The 19,990-nt window shown below is 35.4% G+C and overlaps 3 protein-coding genes across 6 annotated transcripts; 2 read left to right on the forward strand and 1 right to left on the reverse strand.

Moving 5' to 3' along the window:
- The first annotated feature begins 613 nt into the window (after positions 1-613).
- LOC132165407 (uncharacterized) lies at positions 614-8,473 on the forward strand. Of its 4 annotated transcripts, XM_059575949.2 has the most exons (14): positions 614-879; positions 1,777-1,920; positions 2,041-2,157; positions 2,240-2,324; positions 3,936-4,044; positions 4,187-4,254; positions 4,383-4,508; positions 4,586-4,637; positions 4,764-5,670; positions 5,992-6,192; positions 6,322-6,382; positions 7,602-7,715; positions 7,836-7,949; positions 8,032-8,473. In XM_059575949.2, exons 1-14 carry the CDS (start codon positions 809-811, stop codon positions 8,125-8,127), a joined length of 2,265 nt encoding a protein of 754 aa, XP_059431932.2. In that variant the 5' UTR covers positions 614-808; the 3' UTR covers positions 8,128-8,473. The 4 variants fall into 4 exon arrangements, with proteins under 4 accessions (XP_059431932.2, XP_059431931.2, XP_059431933.2 ...); XM_059575948.2 differs by having other exon boundaries at positions 4,586-5,670; XM_059575950.2 differs by lacking the exons at positions 6,322-6,382; positions 7,602-7,715; positions 7,836-7,949; positions 8,032-8,473 and having other exon boundaries at positions 4,586-5,670; positions 5,966-6,122.
- A 1,201-nt stretch (positions 8,474-9,674) lies between these two features.
- On the forward strand, positions 9,675-12,397 carry LOC132166115 (uncharacterized). The gene is made up of 4 exons (XM_059576880.2): positions 9,675-9,821; positions 10,833-10,988; positions 11,819-11,883; positions 12,083-12,397. Exons 2-4 carry the CDS (start codon positions 10,844-10,846, stop codon positions 12,149-12,151), a joined length of 279 nt encoding a protein of 92 aa, XP_059432863.1. The 5' UTR covers positions 9,675-9,821; positions 10,833-10,843; the 3' UTR covers positions 12,152-12,397.
- A 4,149-nt stretch (positions 12,398-16,546) lies between these two features.
- LOC132166558 (uncharacterized) lies at positions 16,547-17,312 on the reverse strand. Its single transcript, XM_059577398.2, has 2 exons — positions 17,063-17,312; positions 16,547-16,981 (listed from the first exon to the last, which is right to left on the reverse strand). The coding sequence occupies exons 1-2, from the start codon at positions 17,170-17,172 to the stop codon at positions 16,759-16,761; spliced, it is 333 nt and encodes a 110-aa protein (XP_059433381.1). The 5' UTR covers positions 17,173-17,312; the 3' UTR covers positions 16,547-16,758.
- Positions 17,313-19,990: the final 2,678 nt, after the last annotated feature.

A 19,990-nucleotide genomic window follows, 5' to 3' on the forward strand; every position in this document is an offset into this window, starting at 1 on the left:
CCTTTTGGTTTTGATAAAAGACTAAATTTGTTTTTAGTTGACCTAACGAAACTCCACATGGACCAATTAGAAGCTGACATTTGGCATAAGTAGCCATGTCATCAATGATGATGTGGCATCTAATGAATTTTTTTTTTTTAAAAAAAAAAATTAAAAAATATAATTTTTCATAAAAAATAAAAAATAAAAAATTTGGGGGGTGGTAGTGGTACTGGGGTGGCCGAAACCACCCCCAGTGGGTACTGGGGTGGCTTGGCTCTAATGGTGGTTTGTGGGTGGTTTCGGCCACCCCCTCGGCTCCATGCCACCTCCAGTGGGTACTAGCCACCCTCCAATTTTTTATTTATTTTTATTATGAAAAATATATATTTTTAATTTTTTTAAAAAATAAAAAATTTAATTAAGTGTCACGTTATAACTGATGACGTAGTCACTTATGCCAAATGTCAATTTTTAATTGGTTAATGTGAAATTTTGTTAGGTTAACTTTGATATTTTATCAAAATCAGAATGACCTCCTATAATCAAAAAATAAACCAAAATAAAAAAAAAAAAAAAATTAAGTGAAACCCCTGAGTTATTTAGTATTTACCCCCATTAGAAATTGCGGAAATTTTCATCCTGTTCAGAGATTTTGTCGCCCCAATTTCGAGTCTTAACATTCAACGAGGAGTTTGAACGAAGACAAGAAGCCCTTCTTCTCTCGACGGAGAGAGAGAGAGAGAGAGCCCTAATTAGGGCTTTCGCAAAATCAGAGGGCGATGTTTTCTCCCTACAACTATCTCAAACTTGTCTCGATCACAGCGAAATGACGGGAGGATCTCGACCGCACGATCAGACCCCACTTTCATCCCTGCCCTCCGATCGTTCCCACCACAGGTCAGGAGTTCGGATTGATTTCCTTCATCATCTATCTATTTATGTGTTTCGCTAGGTGTCCTTGCTTGAGTTTTCCTTGTGCTTTGTTTGGAGGCCGAGAAAACGAAGGAAATGGAAGTTTCGAATGGATTTTTTTGTTTTGTCATTTCTGGATTTCTGAGATGCGATTGGTCGGAGCTTGGGATTTTGATACGAATTGTTCAGATTTGTCTCTAGATTCATGAGAATTATGATCTGGAATTGAAATGTCGAGCTTGGGTATCCCTGGAATGTGTTGCTCTGCTTTTAGGAACAGCTTTGTTTTTACTGAAAAAGAAAATCCAATGAGCTTAATCATATATAGCATGAATTGTGGGTCTGTTAATTACTGAAGGTTGCACTGATGTTGCTCTTTTTGAGTAAGACGCTCAAATATCAGCCGTTGATTTTGAAGTGGTTTTAGGTTTGGGCATTTTCACTTGGGCTAGCTTTGTTCACTGATCTAATTCTTGGGGTTTTCATTCATTGATTAGCCTTTTTCTTGATAATTTATTAATTCAGTAAAAAACAACAAAGGGGACGAAACCAGAGTACACTGGAAGTATACGCAAAACCTGAACGTGTAAAGATGTGAAGAGCTAGCGAGAACCAATTTTTACAGAAGATAAACTTTAAAATAATTAAGAAAAGAAGGGGCAGAAGTAAATTTCAATCCAATTTGTCTGCATTGCAGTTTAAAATTTGTATTCTTTCCTCTGTCTATGTTTCAATATATATATATATATATATATATATATATATATATATATATATATATATATAACAGTGCTTTTGGGAGGCTCAATTTGGATATAGATCATAACAACTTTATGTTCATATGACACGGCTCTCATATAGTGCCATTTCCAATATTTTCAGTGGTAGAAATATTTTCTGTTTGATAAAGCTGAGAGAGATATCTCCTAGGACAAAGCATGTGCCAAAAAGGCACTGGGGAGAAGCTTCTAAACCTGAGCCCAAAAGTGAAGCAGCCAGAGATCCAAGACGTGGTCTTCTCTCATGGTACATGCAATCAGTTTCACTCTCTCTTCTCTTTCAAGTGATTTTTTTTTTGAGATGGAAGCATGCTATTTATGAATTATAAATATTATTTTTTTATGCTCATTTTTTGTATTCGTTAAGGGTTGAGGCAGAGACATTGCGCCATTTGTCTGCTAAGTACTGCCCGTTGGTGCCTCCTCCAAGATCAACTATTGCAGCAGCATTCAGTCACGATGGAAGAAAACTTGCTTCTACACAGTGAGTTGTCACTTGTGTTTGTTTTCTGATTCCAACTCTTGCCTTTCCTTGTAGTAAACTTCTGTCGTTTTGATTCCTGCAGTGGTGACCACACAGTAAAGATAATTGATTGTCAAACTGGAAGTTGCTTAAAGGTGTTAAGTGGTCATAGGAGGACTCCCTGGGTGGTAAGGCAGTAAGCTTGATTCATGCTAGTATGCTCTATTTATCTATAATTTGCTGGATCTTTTCTCATTATTAAAATAGTGTTGTTAATGTATAAGTTGTGCATTATTTTCAATGTAATCCTCACTGAAGAAGTGAATGTCTAATGTAAAGAGTTCATTGATGGTGCAGTACAACCAAATGAAGTCTATCCATGCTGTTTGTCGTGGGATAAGTGAATTTGTTTTCACCACTTTTATTCTAACATCTTCTGTGAGGATGAGGCCAGAGTTCTCTTTCTCATGGTATCTGTGGTTCTGTCATCAAAAAGTGGCTTATGGTTGGACGTCAAGTCACCATATGCTTATGTGCAACTGATATCAAGTGTACTTACAAGGAGGCCTTAGGAATGAGGTCGCGGATTTAAGCCACCCAGTGTTAATTTTGGTCTAGGAGGCTGTTAGGGCTGGACTTAGGAGTGCTTACTTGTACTGATGTTCTTAAATGTATCTGAAAAAGGTTCCAGCAAGGCATTAAGTTATTGGGTGGGATTATAGATAGATTTTAAAATTTTAAACTAAGATTTCCTTACTTTATTCTTATTTAACATTTTAGACTGTGAAGTAAGAGGGAGACCTGATTGAATGACCTCAATTCCTCCTTCTGGCAAAGGTGTTAGGGCTATTTAAATAACTTATGATATCTCCATCAAATGTAGTTGCACACCTTTACTGGCTGCGAGGTAAAAGGCACTCTCCAAGAATGGTCAAATTGGCAGACTTTGACTTATGTTTTAAATGGATGCTAACATTGCTGAATTTAATATTTCAATTCTTTCATTTCTGCAATGAAGTAAGACTTTAAAAGAATGAATAGATTGTTTGGTAGCCCAAGAAAAAAAAAAAAAAGATTCTTTTGGTAATCTATAGGAAAGCATGTAGTTGTTGCCAAAGCTTTTGATGGGTACTTTTGTTACGAGTGAAAATAGGAGTTCTCTCTGCAACTCATATGAGGATGTATTTGAGTCCAACTCACTTGTAATAGGTTCTGTTCTATTGTCTATCTCTTTTGTTTACCTAGCCATATTTGGATGGTTGGTTTGAAAATTACTTAGCTTTTCAATCTGAAAATCCTTCTGGAGTTAGAGTTACTGCTTGAATACAAAAGTAAGATATCAGGAAGAAGGATTTTGAATCATTTTTGTGAGGCTGCAAGTGGTCAAGATATGGTAATTCTTTTATTCAGAAAACATTTTTTTAATTTAGATCAGCTTGTGTAACTGTTCAAATATGTATTACTAGTAGTTTCTCTGCGTAACAGGATACTTTTTCTGTTTCACCTGGATTGTCTGAAAAAATAGATAAATCTTGGCAGCAGCCGCTTCCTTTCTTAATCGTTGGTCTTTGATTTTCTGGCTCCATGTGTTTCAATCTGTCAGGATTTCAGCTGTTGGTTTGACTTGTGTATGGCATTGCTGCCCCCTCCCTCTCCCTATTTCTTTTCAATTTTTCCTCGGAATAACCTCATTCTAACTTGTTTAGTATATGTGACTCTTGAATCTATTGCTTTGTCATGTGTATGACTTATCTATAAAGTACACTCTTTCTGTCAAAGTACTAATGGAGCTTTTACAGGTTAGGTTCCATCCATTGCATCCAGAAATACTTGCAAGTGGAAGCTTAGATTATGAAGTTCGGTTATGGGATGCAAACACATCTGAGTGTATAGGATCACGGGATTTCTGTAATTTTAACTCAGACTCTCACTTGAATACCTTCTGCAATAGTGGCCAAAGTTTACTCTTAAATAAAATTTAAATACAATTTTGTAGCTTATATTGCTACTCATATGGTGGATCTTATTGCTATTTTTTTTATCCTAACAGATCGCCCCATTGCATCCATTGCTTTCCATGCAAAAGGGGATATCCTTGCTGTTGCATCAGGCCACAAGGTAGTGATTTTTGCCTTAAAAAAAACTTTTCATGTAGTTCTATCATGCCTAAATCTTTTTACTTGTTTAAGTTCATAAGTCATGATTTTGTACATCCTGTATGACTGACAAATAAAATCAATTTTCAGTTATACATATGGCAGTACAACAAGAGAGGAGAAGCTTCATCGCCGGCCATTGTATTAAAGACAAGGCGTTCACTACGAGCAGTGCATTTTCACCCACATGCTGCTTCATTTCTCTTAACTGCTGAGGTCAATTATCTAAAGGACATTTGATCAGTTATTTACTTGTACTATAATACAGGTTACATTATTGGACTGATATGCAGGTCAATGATCTTGACTCTTCAGATTCCACAATGACACGCGCAACATCTTTGGGTTACTTGCAATATCCTCCTCCAGCTGTTTTTGTTGCAAATGTTCATTCCAATGAACGTGTTAGTTTGATTGCTGAACTACCTCTCATATCTTTCCCTTTCTTGTTTGTGCCTTCGTTTGCCTTAGATTCACGGATAGAATTGCAGCATGCTAATCAGCCTGTTGGTTTGAGTAGCATGCAAGTGGAGCCTGCTGCTTCAATGCAGTTTCAACTGGATACAAATGAAGCACAGCATTATGATAGAATGGCGTCTCCTATGGAAACATTTCCTGCTATTCCTACTGGCTCACATAGTGCTATGGAAGATACTGCCACTAACCATTTCACTAGTGGAGCAGGAAATGGTGTTTATGACCCCACAGTTAATGCTATGGAAATTGATGAAATGCAGACTGTTGGGAGAAGCCAGCGTGGAAGCTCTACTAACTTAGATACTGTTGGTGGTATCAATACTGCCTTTTGTGGAGCACGTGGATATATTCCAACACGCTTGGATCTTGCTGAGTTTGGGCAATTTCATCAATTTTTACCTTACAGAGACCCAAGTGGTTGGGAGCTACCTTTTTTGCAAGGATGGTTAATGGGTCAAAGCCACGCTGGTCTTCCTTCAATGCTGCCGCTTAATGGTGATGATGGTAATCGTGAGCAGTCAGCTCAACATATAGGTTCCTCCATCTTGGCATCTCATGTGTCTACTCATAATCTGACAATGCCAGGCAGCATCAGTGTATCTGCTGTTTCTGGAAGATCTAACTTGCGACATCATTTTCCACACTCCCACTACTCTGTATCTGAACCTTTGGAGGGTGCCGCTCCGGTTAATGCCCCAAATGATCGGGTTGATCCTCAACCCATTATTAGTAGAATCCAGTCGGAAGTCACAACCTCACTTGCTGCTGCAACTGCTGCAACTGCTGCAGAGCTACCTTGTACTGTGAAGCTAAGAGTATGGGCACATGATATAAAAAATCCATGTGCCGCACTCAATGCTGAAAGATGCTGCTTAACCATACCTCATGCTGTTCTTTGTAGGTAAGCAGGAAATTTTTTATCTTCAATTTCAATTGTTTGATGCTTCGGTATAGTACTGGATATTACTACTGCAGCATGGCCTTCAAAAGTTTATTGCATTTTCTTGTATCATCACCATCTTTTTTTCTTTTGTTACAATTGCTATTATTTTATGGATATGCAGTATTCATTGATAGGAGTGTCATCATTTTATTTGTGTAAAGACATGAAGCCCAACTCGGTAAAATTTTAAAGAGGGCGTTGCATTTAATAACTTTTTTTTTTTGGATAGCCAGCCATTACTCTTACATTATAGAGTTTGGGTTACAATTGTATTTTCAGTGAAATGGGTGCCCATTTTTCGCCTTGTGGGAGATTTTTAGCTGCCTGTGTTGCATGCACACTTCCTCATATGGAAGCTGATCCAGGTTATCACACTCTAATACATCAAGATCCTGGGGCTGTGTCATCCCCAACTCGACATCCAGTCTCAGCTCACCAAGTCATATACGAGCTCCGCATTTATTCCCTTGAGAAGGCAACGTAAAGCTTCATTCCTAATGTCAATTCTTTATATGGACACAACGTTGTCCTTTTCTTTTTATTTTTTTCTATTAAATTTTTATATTGAAGATGTAACCTTATTCATACATTGTTTAATTTGCTTTGCAGCTTTGGTTCAGTGCTTGTATCACGAGCGATAAGAGCTGCTCATTGTTTGACTTCTATCCAGGTCAGCGGCCTTTTGTAGAAAAATGAGACGCACATCTGAAGTCATTGTACTTATGGCTGGGAAAGTGTCAAGTTTTCATTTCAAATGTTTTAAAACCACAATTCTTCATCAACCCGTAAAAACAATTGGGTTGCAGGTCACTAGTCCAACATTTGGCCAACCATGGTTGTTGGTAATTTGTTAAAATATTAATTTTCAATCAGCAAATAAACTAATCTATACTAGCAAGTGTATACATGTTCGTTAAGAGAAGAGTTTAGATCTCTCAGTCATGTGCCAGTGATTTTACTAGTACCCCTGTTCAATTGTTTATTTTGAGTTGTTTACATATAGGATGTGTTTAAATTTTTGCACCAAGCATGTTGACATTTTTGTGTTAACCTTACTTCAAAAAGAACTGCTGCAGGATGCAAGAATTATCTGCAGTTAACAATCCAACACTGATAGGTCAAACCGTTTAATTTAGTTTGTCAATGATCTACGCAGTCAATTGTCAAGTTCTAGGTTGTAAGACATCAAACATATGACTGAACTATGTTCTATTAGAATATAGATGCACTAGGCCTATTGTTTCTGGAATGATGTAGTGTGTGTAATTACATCTTATGTTTCTGTTACTTATTCTTCATGCTTATCATGGACACAGATTTTTCCCCCCCACTCTTTATCTGAATTTTCAACAATCTGCTAATGGTTTGTAAAGAGTACTACAGTTACCATATTAAGTGATTGTTTCATTGAATCATACAAGTTACTTGCTCTATTTTATGCTAATGCACTTTGTTAAACCAATAAATGGAATTTAATTGAGGGTGCCAAAAATCTGTGTAAGATTTGGCATATGGCATGTACCCGGGTCTTTCATTTCCTTTTCACCAAGTTCTCAGCTTTGCAATGTAACATTTTAGATACTGTAATCAAACAAATGACATCTTCTTCTGGAAATCCTAGCTATTCTTAGAATGGTATTTGGATTTAGGAATATAGCATGCATTTAGATTGAAGTATTGATGACAATCTTAAAGTTTGATGTACTTCATGCACTTTGCATCAAATTGTGTTTGTTCATTTGGTTCATTGAATTGATTTAAGTGCCAAAATTTCAGTGTTCTGTTTATATTGATGCCAAAGATCATAGAGATTATTTTGTTGTGTATTACCAAAAGGCTTTATAGTATATTGGTATGTGAGCTGAACCCGTCATTTGTTGTGTATGCAGTTCTCACCTACATCTGAGCACATATTACTTGCCTATGGCCGACGTCATGGTTCTCTTCTTAAAAGCATTGTCATTGATGGGGAAACAACTGTGCCTATTTACACAGTTCTGGAGGTAAAAGCATTTTCATTGCATGTCCTTACTTTTAAAGTCATTTGTCCTTTTAAAATGCCACTTTACAGTGTTGGACTTGTCCTCTGTTAGACTCGCGTCTTATATTTTGTTGTTATTCAGGTTTACAGGGTTTCAGATATGGAGCTTGTGGGAGTGCTTCCAAGTGCTGAGGATGAGGTCAATGTCGCTTGCTTTCATCCATTTGCTGGAGGAGGTCTTGTTTATGGAACGAAGGTGTGCTTTCATTAGTTCTGGGAAAATCTTGGTTATTTTCGGTATTGATGTTACTAAACTGCTGTTTTGCTGTTGAATGCAGGAAGGGAAGCTTAGGGTTCTACAATGTGATGGTGGTCGTCGTGTGAATTGCGCCAAATCAAATTGTTTTCCCGAGGAAAACGTGGCTCTTGTATGACAGTGAGCCAGGTTGTGGCATATTCTTCCCTTTTTTTTTTTTTGGGAAAACAGTTCTCAGCTTTGCTCTTTACATGTTTCTGCATAATCCTTTTCTTTTCCCCCTTTTTTCTTTTTTTCCTTTAACCCCCCTTGCATAGATGACAAAACACTTTTTGTAAATACTAGTCATAGCTTAACAGACTTTAACTTTTCAAATGCTAACAAAGATGGTGGCTAATCTTTCTACTTGGCATGGGTTGAATTTGGTGACATGTAATTGAAACACCCTACTTTTTCCGGGCTTGTCCGGGAAAAATATTTGTCAAATTAAATGAGCAAAACAAAATATGGTACTTATGATTTTATTTGTTGATCAAGCCACACGGATTTGTACAAGGAGTTTCTTTCAAGTTCAGTCGATTAATCTGGCATGTTCAAAATGCATGTGATTCTTAAAATTACACATAAGAATCACATGCTCTATTAAAAATTCATTTGAAAATAGAAAGTAAAACCAATGAAATTTTCCAAAGAAAGATATTCACTACGCTAACAAATGGGTTGGTGTAATCCTGTATATCAGTCTACATGCAGCAATGTTTCTCTCTTTTGCTTTTATGGTTCCTTGGATGTTGTTGACCGTTAATCCAAACAACCTAATCAGAGAATGATTATACATTTAAATCTGACCTTTGATTTGCAAATGGGAAGTATCTTGGTAGGACTATTTTGGCTGGCTTTCTTCATGTTATAGTTTTAAGTTTCAATGAACTTCAATAATGGCTTCATAATATATATATATATGACTTAAAAAGTTCATCCCATGATTGTTTAGATCTCGTTCGACCGTTTTTGTAACAAAATCTAATAAATCAACAAGTGTCTCCTAACACGTATGCTTAACAGCCGTGAACTACTTCCTCTATTTTTCACCCAACGTCTAAAATTTTGTGACACCCAAAATACGCAGCGTCCAAAGTCTCTCACACCCACCTTTCTTCTCCCTTCTCTCTTTCTCACATCTTTTCTGAAAAATTTATATCAGTGAAAGACAGAGTGTTTTCTTTAACAACTGGGAGTCTGGGTGATAAGTTTTCTTTATCACAAAGGCAATTTGCTTGACTTATGCGTTAAACAGATTATTTGGTGAAAAAAAAAAAAAAAAAAAAAGAAAAGAAGAAGAAGAAGAAGAAGAGCTTGCAGTTGCAGGACATAGCTTCATAAAAAGAGTTTGGTGAGATTGCAGGACATGGCTTCTCCAGCACCATCTGGATTCCACATTTCCACGGCGTAATTTCATAGCTTCCTCACATGATCAAAACCCACCAGAAATCATCACCCAATTGAAAAAAAAAAAAGTGTTTCGCCGATAGAAATTTTACTGACCACGTGAGAAAGAGAGAAGAAAGAGGAAAGGGAGAAGAAATGTCTGGAGGTGAGAGACTGTCGGACTCTTTAACTGTTTGGCGGTCACAAAATTTCAGACGGGAGTAGGAGAAAGAGTTAACGGCGGTTAAATATAATAAAGCAAACACGTTGACGGCGGTTAAGTTTCTGTCCATCAGACACACTCACCCTAAACCCACGCAGTCTTCTCCTTCGCGCTCAAAACGCACGCACAGCTCCTCTCTCTCTCTCTCTCTCTGTCGAGCTTCTGATCTTCTCTCCTTCACGCTCAACACGCAGTTCTCTCTCTCTGGGTTGGCATCTCAGGTACTCTCATCTCTCTCTCTCTCTCTCTCTCTTTGTTGAATCGTATGGAGCGTTTCATTCTCTAGAGAAAGAAAATTTTCAGATATGCGAATCGTATGTAGTGTTTTTGGCGTGGTTTTGTTATTATTTGGTTTGATTTCCCGAACCTCTTTCTCTGCTTTTTTTGCTGATAAGGAGGTGGGTAACCAGCCCCATTCTCTGGTAGTTCCTGAATTGGTACCAGGCTGTGCAGTATAATCCTTCTCTGTATCTCTCTCTCTCTCTCTCTGTGATTAAACTCGGGGTCTACTAGCCTGGTCAGAAATAGCCGGTACTTGTTTGTGAAAATGTCTGACCAAACCTTTTTCACTTGTCTGATAAATCCAACACTGTTACCTTAAAGCAGATCTTATTTAGGTAAGGAAATGTAGGGTTTAGCTTACTGGGAAATAGGGGAAATAGAATACATGTTGATACAAGAAATAAAAATCTAGGGTTTACTAACACTTTTCCGTCGTAGTCGTGATGCTTGACTAAAATTAATGTTGGGTTCATTGCTAAAATTATAGAATCAAATGACCCATGCTTCCCCTCATCAAACTCATTTCTCTGTAATGAACAATCTATCCTTTTGAATAATTTATTCTGTGTCAAATTTCCAAGAAACAAGAAAATCTCTTTTGCACGAGCAAGGCGAAGATGTACTAGACAAGTTGAGGAAGAAGAATTTAACTAACTGAAGCAGAGAAGCGAGAAAAGTATGTTCTTTTTTAAAAAAAAAAAAGAAAAAAAAAATACCGTTTGGTCTAAAGTTTATTTAATCTATAATTGGATTTCGAGAAAAAGCTTCTTCTTGTTGGATCTAATTGCTTTGGCATTATGTATTGATTTGTTTGCTTTCATAGGAAATGTTAAGGAAAAAATTGAACTGAAATATGAATCTTTTTGTTCTGTTAGTTTCTTTGGGTATTGAACTGTTGGGCTTAGGTTCATTGATTTGTTGTATTGCTTGATTTGTTTCCCTGCATTTAGGGTGAAAGAAAATGGCACTGGGGTTGATCTTAGGCTTAGGAAGGGCATTTAGAAGAAAGAGGACATCATCCCTTGACATTCTCTCTTCAAAGCGGGCACCACGAGATTACTACAAAGGGAAGAACTGCAAACCCACTGGATTCCATACCCGCAAAGGTTTGCCCATTTTCCCCTGCATATATTGTCATTTTATTAGGTGATTTATCTATCCATTGAACATTTTCTCATTTTATTAGGTTTGCTCATTTTCTGCTTGTTTCAACATTGAGCTTCTTATCTTTCTCTCATTGTCTCTTCCTCATTTTGTGTGTGATTTTCAAGGTGGTGCTCCCACACCTTAAAATTTATTCATTCACCTCTTTCAAGAGACATACCACAAAGTGGGCCGAATTGAGCTGAACTAAGCAATGGATGGCCCCCCTCCCCCCAAATAGAGGAAAAAAAGAACAGGGCGGAGGGTGAGTTCATGGTTCAATTCCATAATGTATGTGTGTACTTATCAATCAAGAGAGACAGAGACGGAGAAATCAGGGGAAAAAAAAAAAATCTTTTAGTGATTTTTTTACTTTCAAGAAAAGTTAAAAGAGAAATCAGAACAACTCTTCACTAAATTCCAGCTGGCTCCCTCCTCTTACTCCCCCTCTTGCCTTCCCAAATTTTCTTTTTCTTGTCAATAAAGAAGGAAATAACCAAGTTGTTTCTGTGGCCTCTGAACATCTCTTATCTAACTGATACCGATTCTTTTATTGGTAGCATCTTTCAAGTGGGTTTTTTCCTTTGCATGGGAGAAAAATGGGGAAGGGTTGTGGCGTGGGGGCCTTTATAAATGTGGTTAATATCATGTATGTGTGTACTTATCAATCAAGAGTTCATGGTTCAACTTATGCTGTTTCTGGTTAAGTCCCATATTTTGAGCTGCAGCATCTAACTAACTGAAGTTCATGCTTCATTTGCTTCTTTCTAATGTATTTAGAATATTGGTGCAGGTGGATATGTTGTGGTAAAGGAAAAGCTGCCAAATTATGTAGTCCCGGATTTAACTGACTTCAAGGTACTTATTTCTATGAACTTAACAAATCAATTTGTATATATTTGGATGTTGTGAACCTTGTGCAGAATGCTAATTGACATGGAAGCTTGGTGGGGCTTCATTTTATTGTTAATCAATAAATCCCAACATCTATGTTGATTTGCTTCCCTTTTTAGTGCTAGTAAATAGCAACTCATGTCATCCCCCCCTTTGAGTGCAGCTAAAGCCATATGTCTCACAGTGCCCGAGAGAACTTAAAACTACAGAAGCAGCTGATGCAGTAAAATAAGGCAGCTATGTGACTGTAGCTTTGATCCCCCTCTTTATGTTCTGGTGATAACCGTGATATTGTGATGAACAAATCTGACTAGTTTTGAGAAAATATAACGTCAGTTTGGATGTTACTTCTTAAATTAGAAGAATTATATGAACATGTTGAGTACTTTCACCCCCTGTTTCATATTTTCAACGATTGTGACTTTAGCATGAATTCAATAAAATTTGCAAAATATAGAATTATGGGATTTTAGACGAATTTTAATCGTAAGCTCTTTTTAAGTTTTTTTTTTTTTTGGTTATGTTTGTTCATTTTTAAATTTGGTATTTGCTTGTCTCTTAATGTGGTTGCTTAATTGAAATTTGCTTCTCTTGGAAGAGGATGAGAGGAGCCTTCTGTTTGTTAACTTTTTTAATGCCATTTGACTGCCATACATATATTTTCTGACTGAGAATTTTATTTAAAAAAAAAAAAAAAAAGCTTGACGTAGAAATTTAAATAGGCGTTTTGACTCAAGAATTTATCTTAAATTTACTAAAAAAATAATCACTGCCCTAACAAATGGGTTGGTTCAACTCAATCCTATATATCAGTCTACATGCATCAATCTTTCTCTTTTGCTTTATGGTTCTAGAATGTTGTTGACTGTTAATCCAAACAAAAATCAGAGAATGATTATACTGTGGAAGCTGACCTTTGAAAAACAAAGAAATGTCGTTTTGCAAATGGGAAGAATCTTGGTAAAAGCTATTTTGGCCGGCTTGCTGCATGTTTTAGTTTAAGTTTCAATGAATTTCAGTGATGGCTTCATAATCAGCCAAAATCAGTACTTCTTCCTAAACCCACCCAATGCAAGGTGCTGAGAAAGGTGTCTTCTTTGGATTATGACATTTTCTATGATTGATAGCTCTATATACAAGAATATTGAAGACGGCTACGATTAAACTAGACTATATTAAAGACAAAAATGTCTGCATCAGATGATGGACAACCTTGTGTGTCAAACATGGTTTGGTTAAATCATCGCTTATCTCTAAAAGCTTAAGCGGATAAGAAATGAATTGATACTTTGATACTGTCCTCACGTGTGGGACATACAACACGTGGACTATTTGAATTGAAAATTGGGATAAACTGTATGATGCTGGACAAAAACAAAAACTCGGTCTTTAATACCAAAGTTGATGCACGACAAAAACCCTTGAGAAGAAAGCTTAGAGAGAGAGAGAGATACTAAGAAGAGAGGGAGAAGCCGAGAGAAGAGAAAAGAAGCCAGGAAATGAAGAAAGAAGGTCAGGAAAAAAGGGAAAATTAGGGGAGAGATGAAGACAAATCCATGTCCATAAAACTATTCATCAAAAGCTGTCAAATACAATAGAAACTTAAGCTTAAATAGAATAAAGCCTAAACCCTAACTCTAACCCTAGTAGTACTTGGGCTAACGGCGGCTAAAAAAACTTAAAGTCCAAAATAAAATAGTATAGCCTATATGAAAAATAAATAAATAAATAAAAACAGAAGGCAACTAAAAGTCCAATAAAGCCCAAAAAGGGGCAAATGTTTGGTACGTTGCATTATTGCAAAAGAGTTAAGGTTCAAAATCAAAACTTAAGTTCTAATACCAAATTAAATTACTATCCCAACTTAAACTGATTGATAATAATAATTTAATTAATAGTTTGTTAAAGATTATACCACTGTCGTAATAATATTGCAAACCAAGTTCAAACTCGAATTGGGAAATGGTCAGCTTTGAAATAATTTGGCAAAATGTCAAATTTGCAGAATTGTTCTTGCGGTGGAGAACAGAAGATTTGGAACCTTCCTTTGTTAGATATATATGCTTTTGACCATGGCACTTAGTTTCTGCATTGGAGACTTGTTATTCAGATTCTGAAATACATATATTTTATGTTATCCGTTAACCTGCAATTTATTTTAAAAGCTTAAACTTAGAGAAAATTGTGAATTTAATATTCGAACACTCACTTTCACATGTGGGCTTAAACTCTTCTTCAATAAGTAAGGTTCAACAAGTCTTATGGCCTGTTTGGGAGCGTTTGATGGACTTAAAAGTGTTTTTAACACTCAAAAAATCTGTTTGAAAAAAAAAGTACTTGTTTGGTAAAAAAATTAAAAGTACTTTTAAATGTTAAAAAAGGCCTAAAAATGAGCAAAACATACTTTTGGCAAAAATTTAAAAATGAAGCTTTTGCCCAAAAACTCTTTTTGATTTAAAAACTTTATTTCTCAAACACAATCACAAATAGGTTTTTAGTTGAAATGACGGCTAATATAGAATTATGGTTCAAACTCAGGACCAAATACCACGTTAAATCATTAGTTATTCTAAAACTTAAGCCGGTAAAGAATTAATATGTGGGTACTGTGGCATTTGAGCTGCAGGAGATTCAGCATCGTCTATTAAGTTCTTTTGCTTGGGCTTAGAATTTCAAAATGGAATCATTTCAGCTCCATTGAACCAAAGCCGCCCACAGATTATGAACCAAGAAAACAGCATCTTCTTTACAATATGATGGACATGTATGCACACAGAAAGAAGCAAAGCAAAACCAAAGGGTGCCAAGATCGATTCCCCAATCTATAGATGTCTTTTCATGTAGTTTTATTTGATGCCCTAAATCAAATATAAAGTAGGGTTCAACGGCTGTGGCTGCACCTACTTTGTACAATAAATTTGGCTTTTGTCGCTAAAATTTTGAAAGTCATCACTAATACATTGTTACAGTTGCTCCGTTGAAAACGGTTGTTAGCTAGCGACAATTTTAGTGTTGTTGCTAATATATCATTATCAACAATGACTTTTGTCATCATGAATAATGTTAGAAGTCGTCACAGGTAGCATAAGAACCTACCGATGTGTCGTAGCTGATGACAAGTTATCACTAACGACCTACTAATAACTCCTTACTTCATTTTTTCTTTCTTTGCTTTTTCAAAACAGAAGTTAAATGAATTAGGGCTGAGCAAATTACTGACTTCCGATCGACTTTCGACCAACACCGACTGTTACCGACTAGATGGTGGACGGGAGGCAGCATGATTTTTTTTTTATTCCGAATTTTTCGGTGTGGTAAGTGGAAGAGGTTTTTTAACCGAACCGATTTTACCGACAAATTTGCCACTTTTCCACATACCGACATTACCGACTTCCAACCGACATAGACTTTACCCACCGCCATTCGGTTTGAAAGGCGAAATAAAATAAAATTTGGCGCAATAAGTCGGTGAAATAACTGACTTTACCGACATTGTCGGTTTGAAAGGCGAAAATAAAATTTTTTTACCAAAACCAACATTACCGACCGACGCTCAGCCTAAAATGAATATACTAGGGGAATATAATGGCATGTGCCTCAGACAGATTAATATAAGATTCATTAATCGGCATCAATACACTCTGGTCCTCCAAATCATCTAACTAATATCTACAGATTTTATAATCTGCTAGATGTTGACTCGAGCCAAACTCGAGCGGAGCAAGATCAAAATGGTCCGCTAGATGTCCACAAGAGTTCTTCTAAAGACAAACAAGATTGGAACGTCATCAATGAGTAGTCATCCACCTCCCAACCACATTTTACAACTTCCAACTAATCAGACAAATGAGAATGGGCATGGGACCCCAACCCCCTCACTCCTCAGCATTCACAAACACAAAGAAAAGGACTGCTGAAAAACCTCTTACCAAATCTAGCAACCCTAGCACTAGAAGAAAGGACATGGTATATTCCTTCCCATCAACATTTCTAGGGTTTCTTTTTTCTTCTCCCCAGCCAATCCAGACCCTACATTTGTTACATTGAATGGTCACATTTAGTCATATATATATATAATTGGCCAACTTCTTAGTACCATGTTGGTGACCCAACAAGTCCTAAACCTACAAGTTAAAAAACATGGGAACCCATAGTTTTGTTAGAGGCACTTGCACCTCTCCTAGTTACCATTTTGGTGACCTAATTAACTCCTAACCCTAAAAAGATTAAAAGATTGAGATCCTCCAAACCATATAAAAAATTAAAAAAAAAAATGCTCGGAGTACACTATTACAAATTGGCATTTTTGTTTATAATTGGTAAAATAATTAAAAGTATAGGATTAACCAGCCAACTAATAACTAATTAAAGAAACCTATAATAAAAGTACTTATAGTACCTATAGCAACACCCACATTAAAAACATGGGTGGGTTGCTTTGTTGCAGTAGAAAAGCAAACTGTGAGGTTTTTAGAAAAGCTTTTTACCAGAGAGACAGGGGTATTATTGTCTTTACGCATGATGGACACCTCGTGCTTCGATAAAAAAAAAAAAAAAAAAAATTATTCCCTACAGAAGAAGCATCTGATATTAAAAATAAAAAAATATCAAGCGTTGACCAGTCAAAGGAGCGAGCAATAAATACTTTACTTAAACACGTAAAGATAAATTAGTTTGAATGGGACATGCATTGACTAATTGTGTTCCCTTTCTTTGACTAAAGATATTAACTACAACACCCACACCAAAAACAAAAAAAAAAACAAAAAAAAAAAAATTTTTTTGTGAAAGAATAATTATAATTAATCAACAAGAAGGAGAAGAAGAAGATGATGATGATCATGACGATGACGACGATGATTCGAATTTGTAGTATTTGTCGACAGCAACAGAGACATCCCAAGTGCAACTCAGTCCCTTTGGGATTGTCACCAGGTCTCCGGCGCCGAACTCCACAAACTCCGGCGACCCTTTAGGGTATACCTTCACCTTTCCTTTCACTAAATAGCATGTTTCTTCCGCATCAAACTTCAGCTGGTACTTTCCCGGTGAGCAACCCCATCTATTTTTTACACCCACAAATGTAAATTATTTCTTATTATATTATTCAGAGAGAGAGAGGGAGAGAGAGAAGATTGCTTACTTGGGCCAGCACTTGATGTTGAGTTCCTTTAGGCGGGATTCAGATGGGTTTTTTTCGACGAGAATTGTTAGGTTGTGAGAGGAGCTTGCTGGGTTGGATTCTGCAGCCATTGAAAAAGGAAGAGGAGCAATGATGAAGAAGAACTTTGCTTTTTCTTGTTTTTTCTTTTCTTTTTTTCTTTTTTTTTTTTCTGCAGGAGTTGTTTCTGAGTATTCTGGAGAGAGAAAAAGAGAGAAGAAGAAGAAGGAATCTTTAGACATGGAGGAAGAAGGATAAGAAAGATTTTAATATTTATAGGCAAGGGTTTGATGGGGTGGATGGGGATCCTCTGCTCATTATTCACATCAACCTATCACATCACGCCATGTCATATTCACAATTCTTGTTTATAATTATGTTTTCTTTGAATTTAATTCCCAAATCATTTCATATCTTCTAATTTTTTTAAAAAAATCTCAAATGATTGACCGTGTGTAAATCTTATATATAAATTAGGGAAAATATATTTTATCTTTTGAATTATTCACCCATTTGTACTCTGACCTTCAATGTTTAAAAAGTGATACTTGACTTTTTCAAACTTTTAAATTGTTGCAATTTAACTGCTCTGACTTTTTTTTTTTTTTGTCCAAAATGCCTCAATCCCAAGTTAAAAAAATTAATTTTTTTTTTTAAAAAAAAAATAAAAAATTAAGGGGTGGCCGGCCACCCTAGTTAGGCCTAGGGGTGGCTTTAGCCACCCTTGACCGGACACCTCTTAATTTTTTTTACTTTTTTTTAACTTGGGATGGGGGCATTTTGGGAAAAAAAAAAAGAAAAAAAAAAGTAAAGTCAGAATGGTCGGACTGCAATAATTTGGAAGTTTAAGGGGGTCAAGGGTCACTTTTTAAACATTGAAGATTAAAGTGCAAATAGACAGATAGTTCAGAAGGGTAAAATGTATTTTTCCTTATAAATTAATTGGCATTTACTGTTACTCTGTTAGAGCACACGATATTTTTTTTTAAAAAAAAACATATAATAAGGACATATATTAATTTAATTACTCCCCTTCAATTTGAAGATGTATAAAATGTGAAATTTTTTAAATTTATCTTGTAATATTGATGTGCATATAATAAATAGACAATCATGTCAATTTATCACATGGGGTTATAAATTTGGAGCTTGATAGTTGATATGCATGAAGAAGATTAATTATTATTATTATTATTTTGTGGTATTGATAATAGTGTTCAACATAAGTAAGTGTGCACACATCATTTTGTCATGGGCCGTTGTTAATTTTGTGTTTAGAAGTATTTTCAATTCTTCTTCCATTAAAATTAATTATGAGAAGTATCTCTATATAGAGTAGTTATTTTTAGCACACTGGCGTGCTTGAACAGTAAGCACGTCGGTGTTAAAATATTATAAAATAATATTTGGACATTAAAAAAATAAAGGAAAAAATTCACTTTACTCCCTGAAGTTTCAAGAGTTTTTCAATTTGAACCCCAAAATTTTAAAATTGGCAATGTGCCTCCTTAATGTTTTAAAAATTTTCAATTTAAATATTCCGTTACTAATTTCCGTTAAATTGGATGGAAATCTATGAAATTATGTAATTACCTTCAAACTTTTTTTTAAAAAAAATTCTGTCTAATTTAACGGAAATTAGTAACGGAAGGTTTAAATTGAAAATTTTTGAAATATTAGGGTGGTACATTGCCAAATTTTAAACTTTGGGGTTCAAATTGAAAAACCCCTAAAACTTCAGGAGGTAAAGTGAATTTTCTCCAAAAATAAAATAAAATAATATTTTTATTTTATTTTTTACCAATTTGATTAACAACTGGAATAAGACTTGATCAATTAGTAGATTTTTTTAATTTTTAATTTTATTTTTTCTAATTTAACTTGATGAGTGAGCAGAGTTGTCAAATGATCAGCAAATTAAATGTGCTCATAGAAGAAAATTGACTTGCAAAATCTAGATATACTTTCTTTTTCTTTTTTCTTTTTTTTTTTGTGCTGTGTTGTGTTGACCAAAATTAGATCAAACTCAATTTTTTATTTTTAGGAAAACTTTATTTTGGCCCCCTAATTTTTACTCAATTTTACAAATTCTCCTTGAACTTCTAAATCTCTCATTTTGGACCATTGAACTTTCAATTACTCTCAATTAAAACCCTTCTATTAATTTTAGCAGTTAAAAATACAAAAAAAGATCAAAATGTCCTTGATTTTCTTTTTCTTTTTTTAAATAAAAAAAAAGTTTTGGAAGTTGAAATTTTATACAAAAGTCAGGAGTATAAATGTCATGTAATGTTTAAAATTTGACGGAGGAGTCCACACTGAGAGTAATTGAAAGTTCATGAGTTCAAAATGAGAAATTTGAAAGTTCATAGGAGGTTTATAAAATCAAGTGAAAGTTTAAGGGCCAAAGTAAAGTTTCCCCTAATTTTTTTCATTTTTTTTGGTAATATATTTTGCTTTCCTCAATTATTGGCACCAATCCAGTTTAATTTTTTTCTTATCTGTTTGAATTTTAGTAATTAAGAATATTTGTGGCCCCACTCCACAACATTATGAAGCAAATCAAATAATTCAAATGGTCATTTCTTACTCTTCTATAATTATTTATAAGATATAATGCTGCATGCGATAAACCCAAGATATAACCCGGCATTAGAAATTACACGTTTATCTCATTATTATTTCACGTTATTAATTACAATCTTGAATTAGTTATTATTAAAAGAAAAAAAAATCTAAAGACCAATTGAAACTTGACACGTTAGCACCAAACAACATTAGTGGAGTCCACTGTCCCCTCAAACTGCTGGGGAAATACCCAAAGGATAGGGATGATTATTTTCCTGGTCAAAGAGTTGACTAGATATCTATCTGACATGGGACACCTGGCACTGTTTTATTGGGAAGACA

The sequence above is a fragment of the Corylus avellana genome, chromosome 11 (genome assembly GCF_965113065.1).
Source record: "Corylus avellana chromosome 11, dhCorAvel1.hap1.2, whole genome shotgun sequence".
In the NCBI taxonomy this organism is placed as follows: Eukaryota; Viridiplantae; Streptophyta; class Magnoliopsida; order Fagales; family Betulaceae; genus Corylus; species Corylus avellana.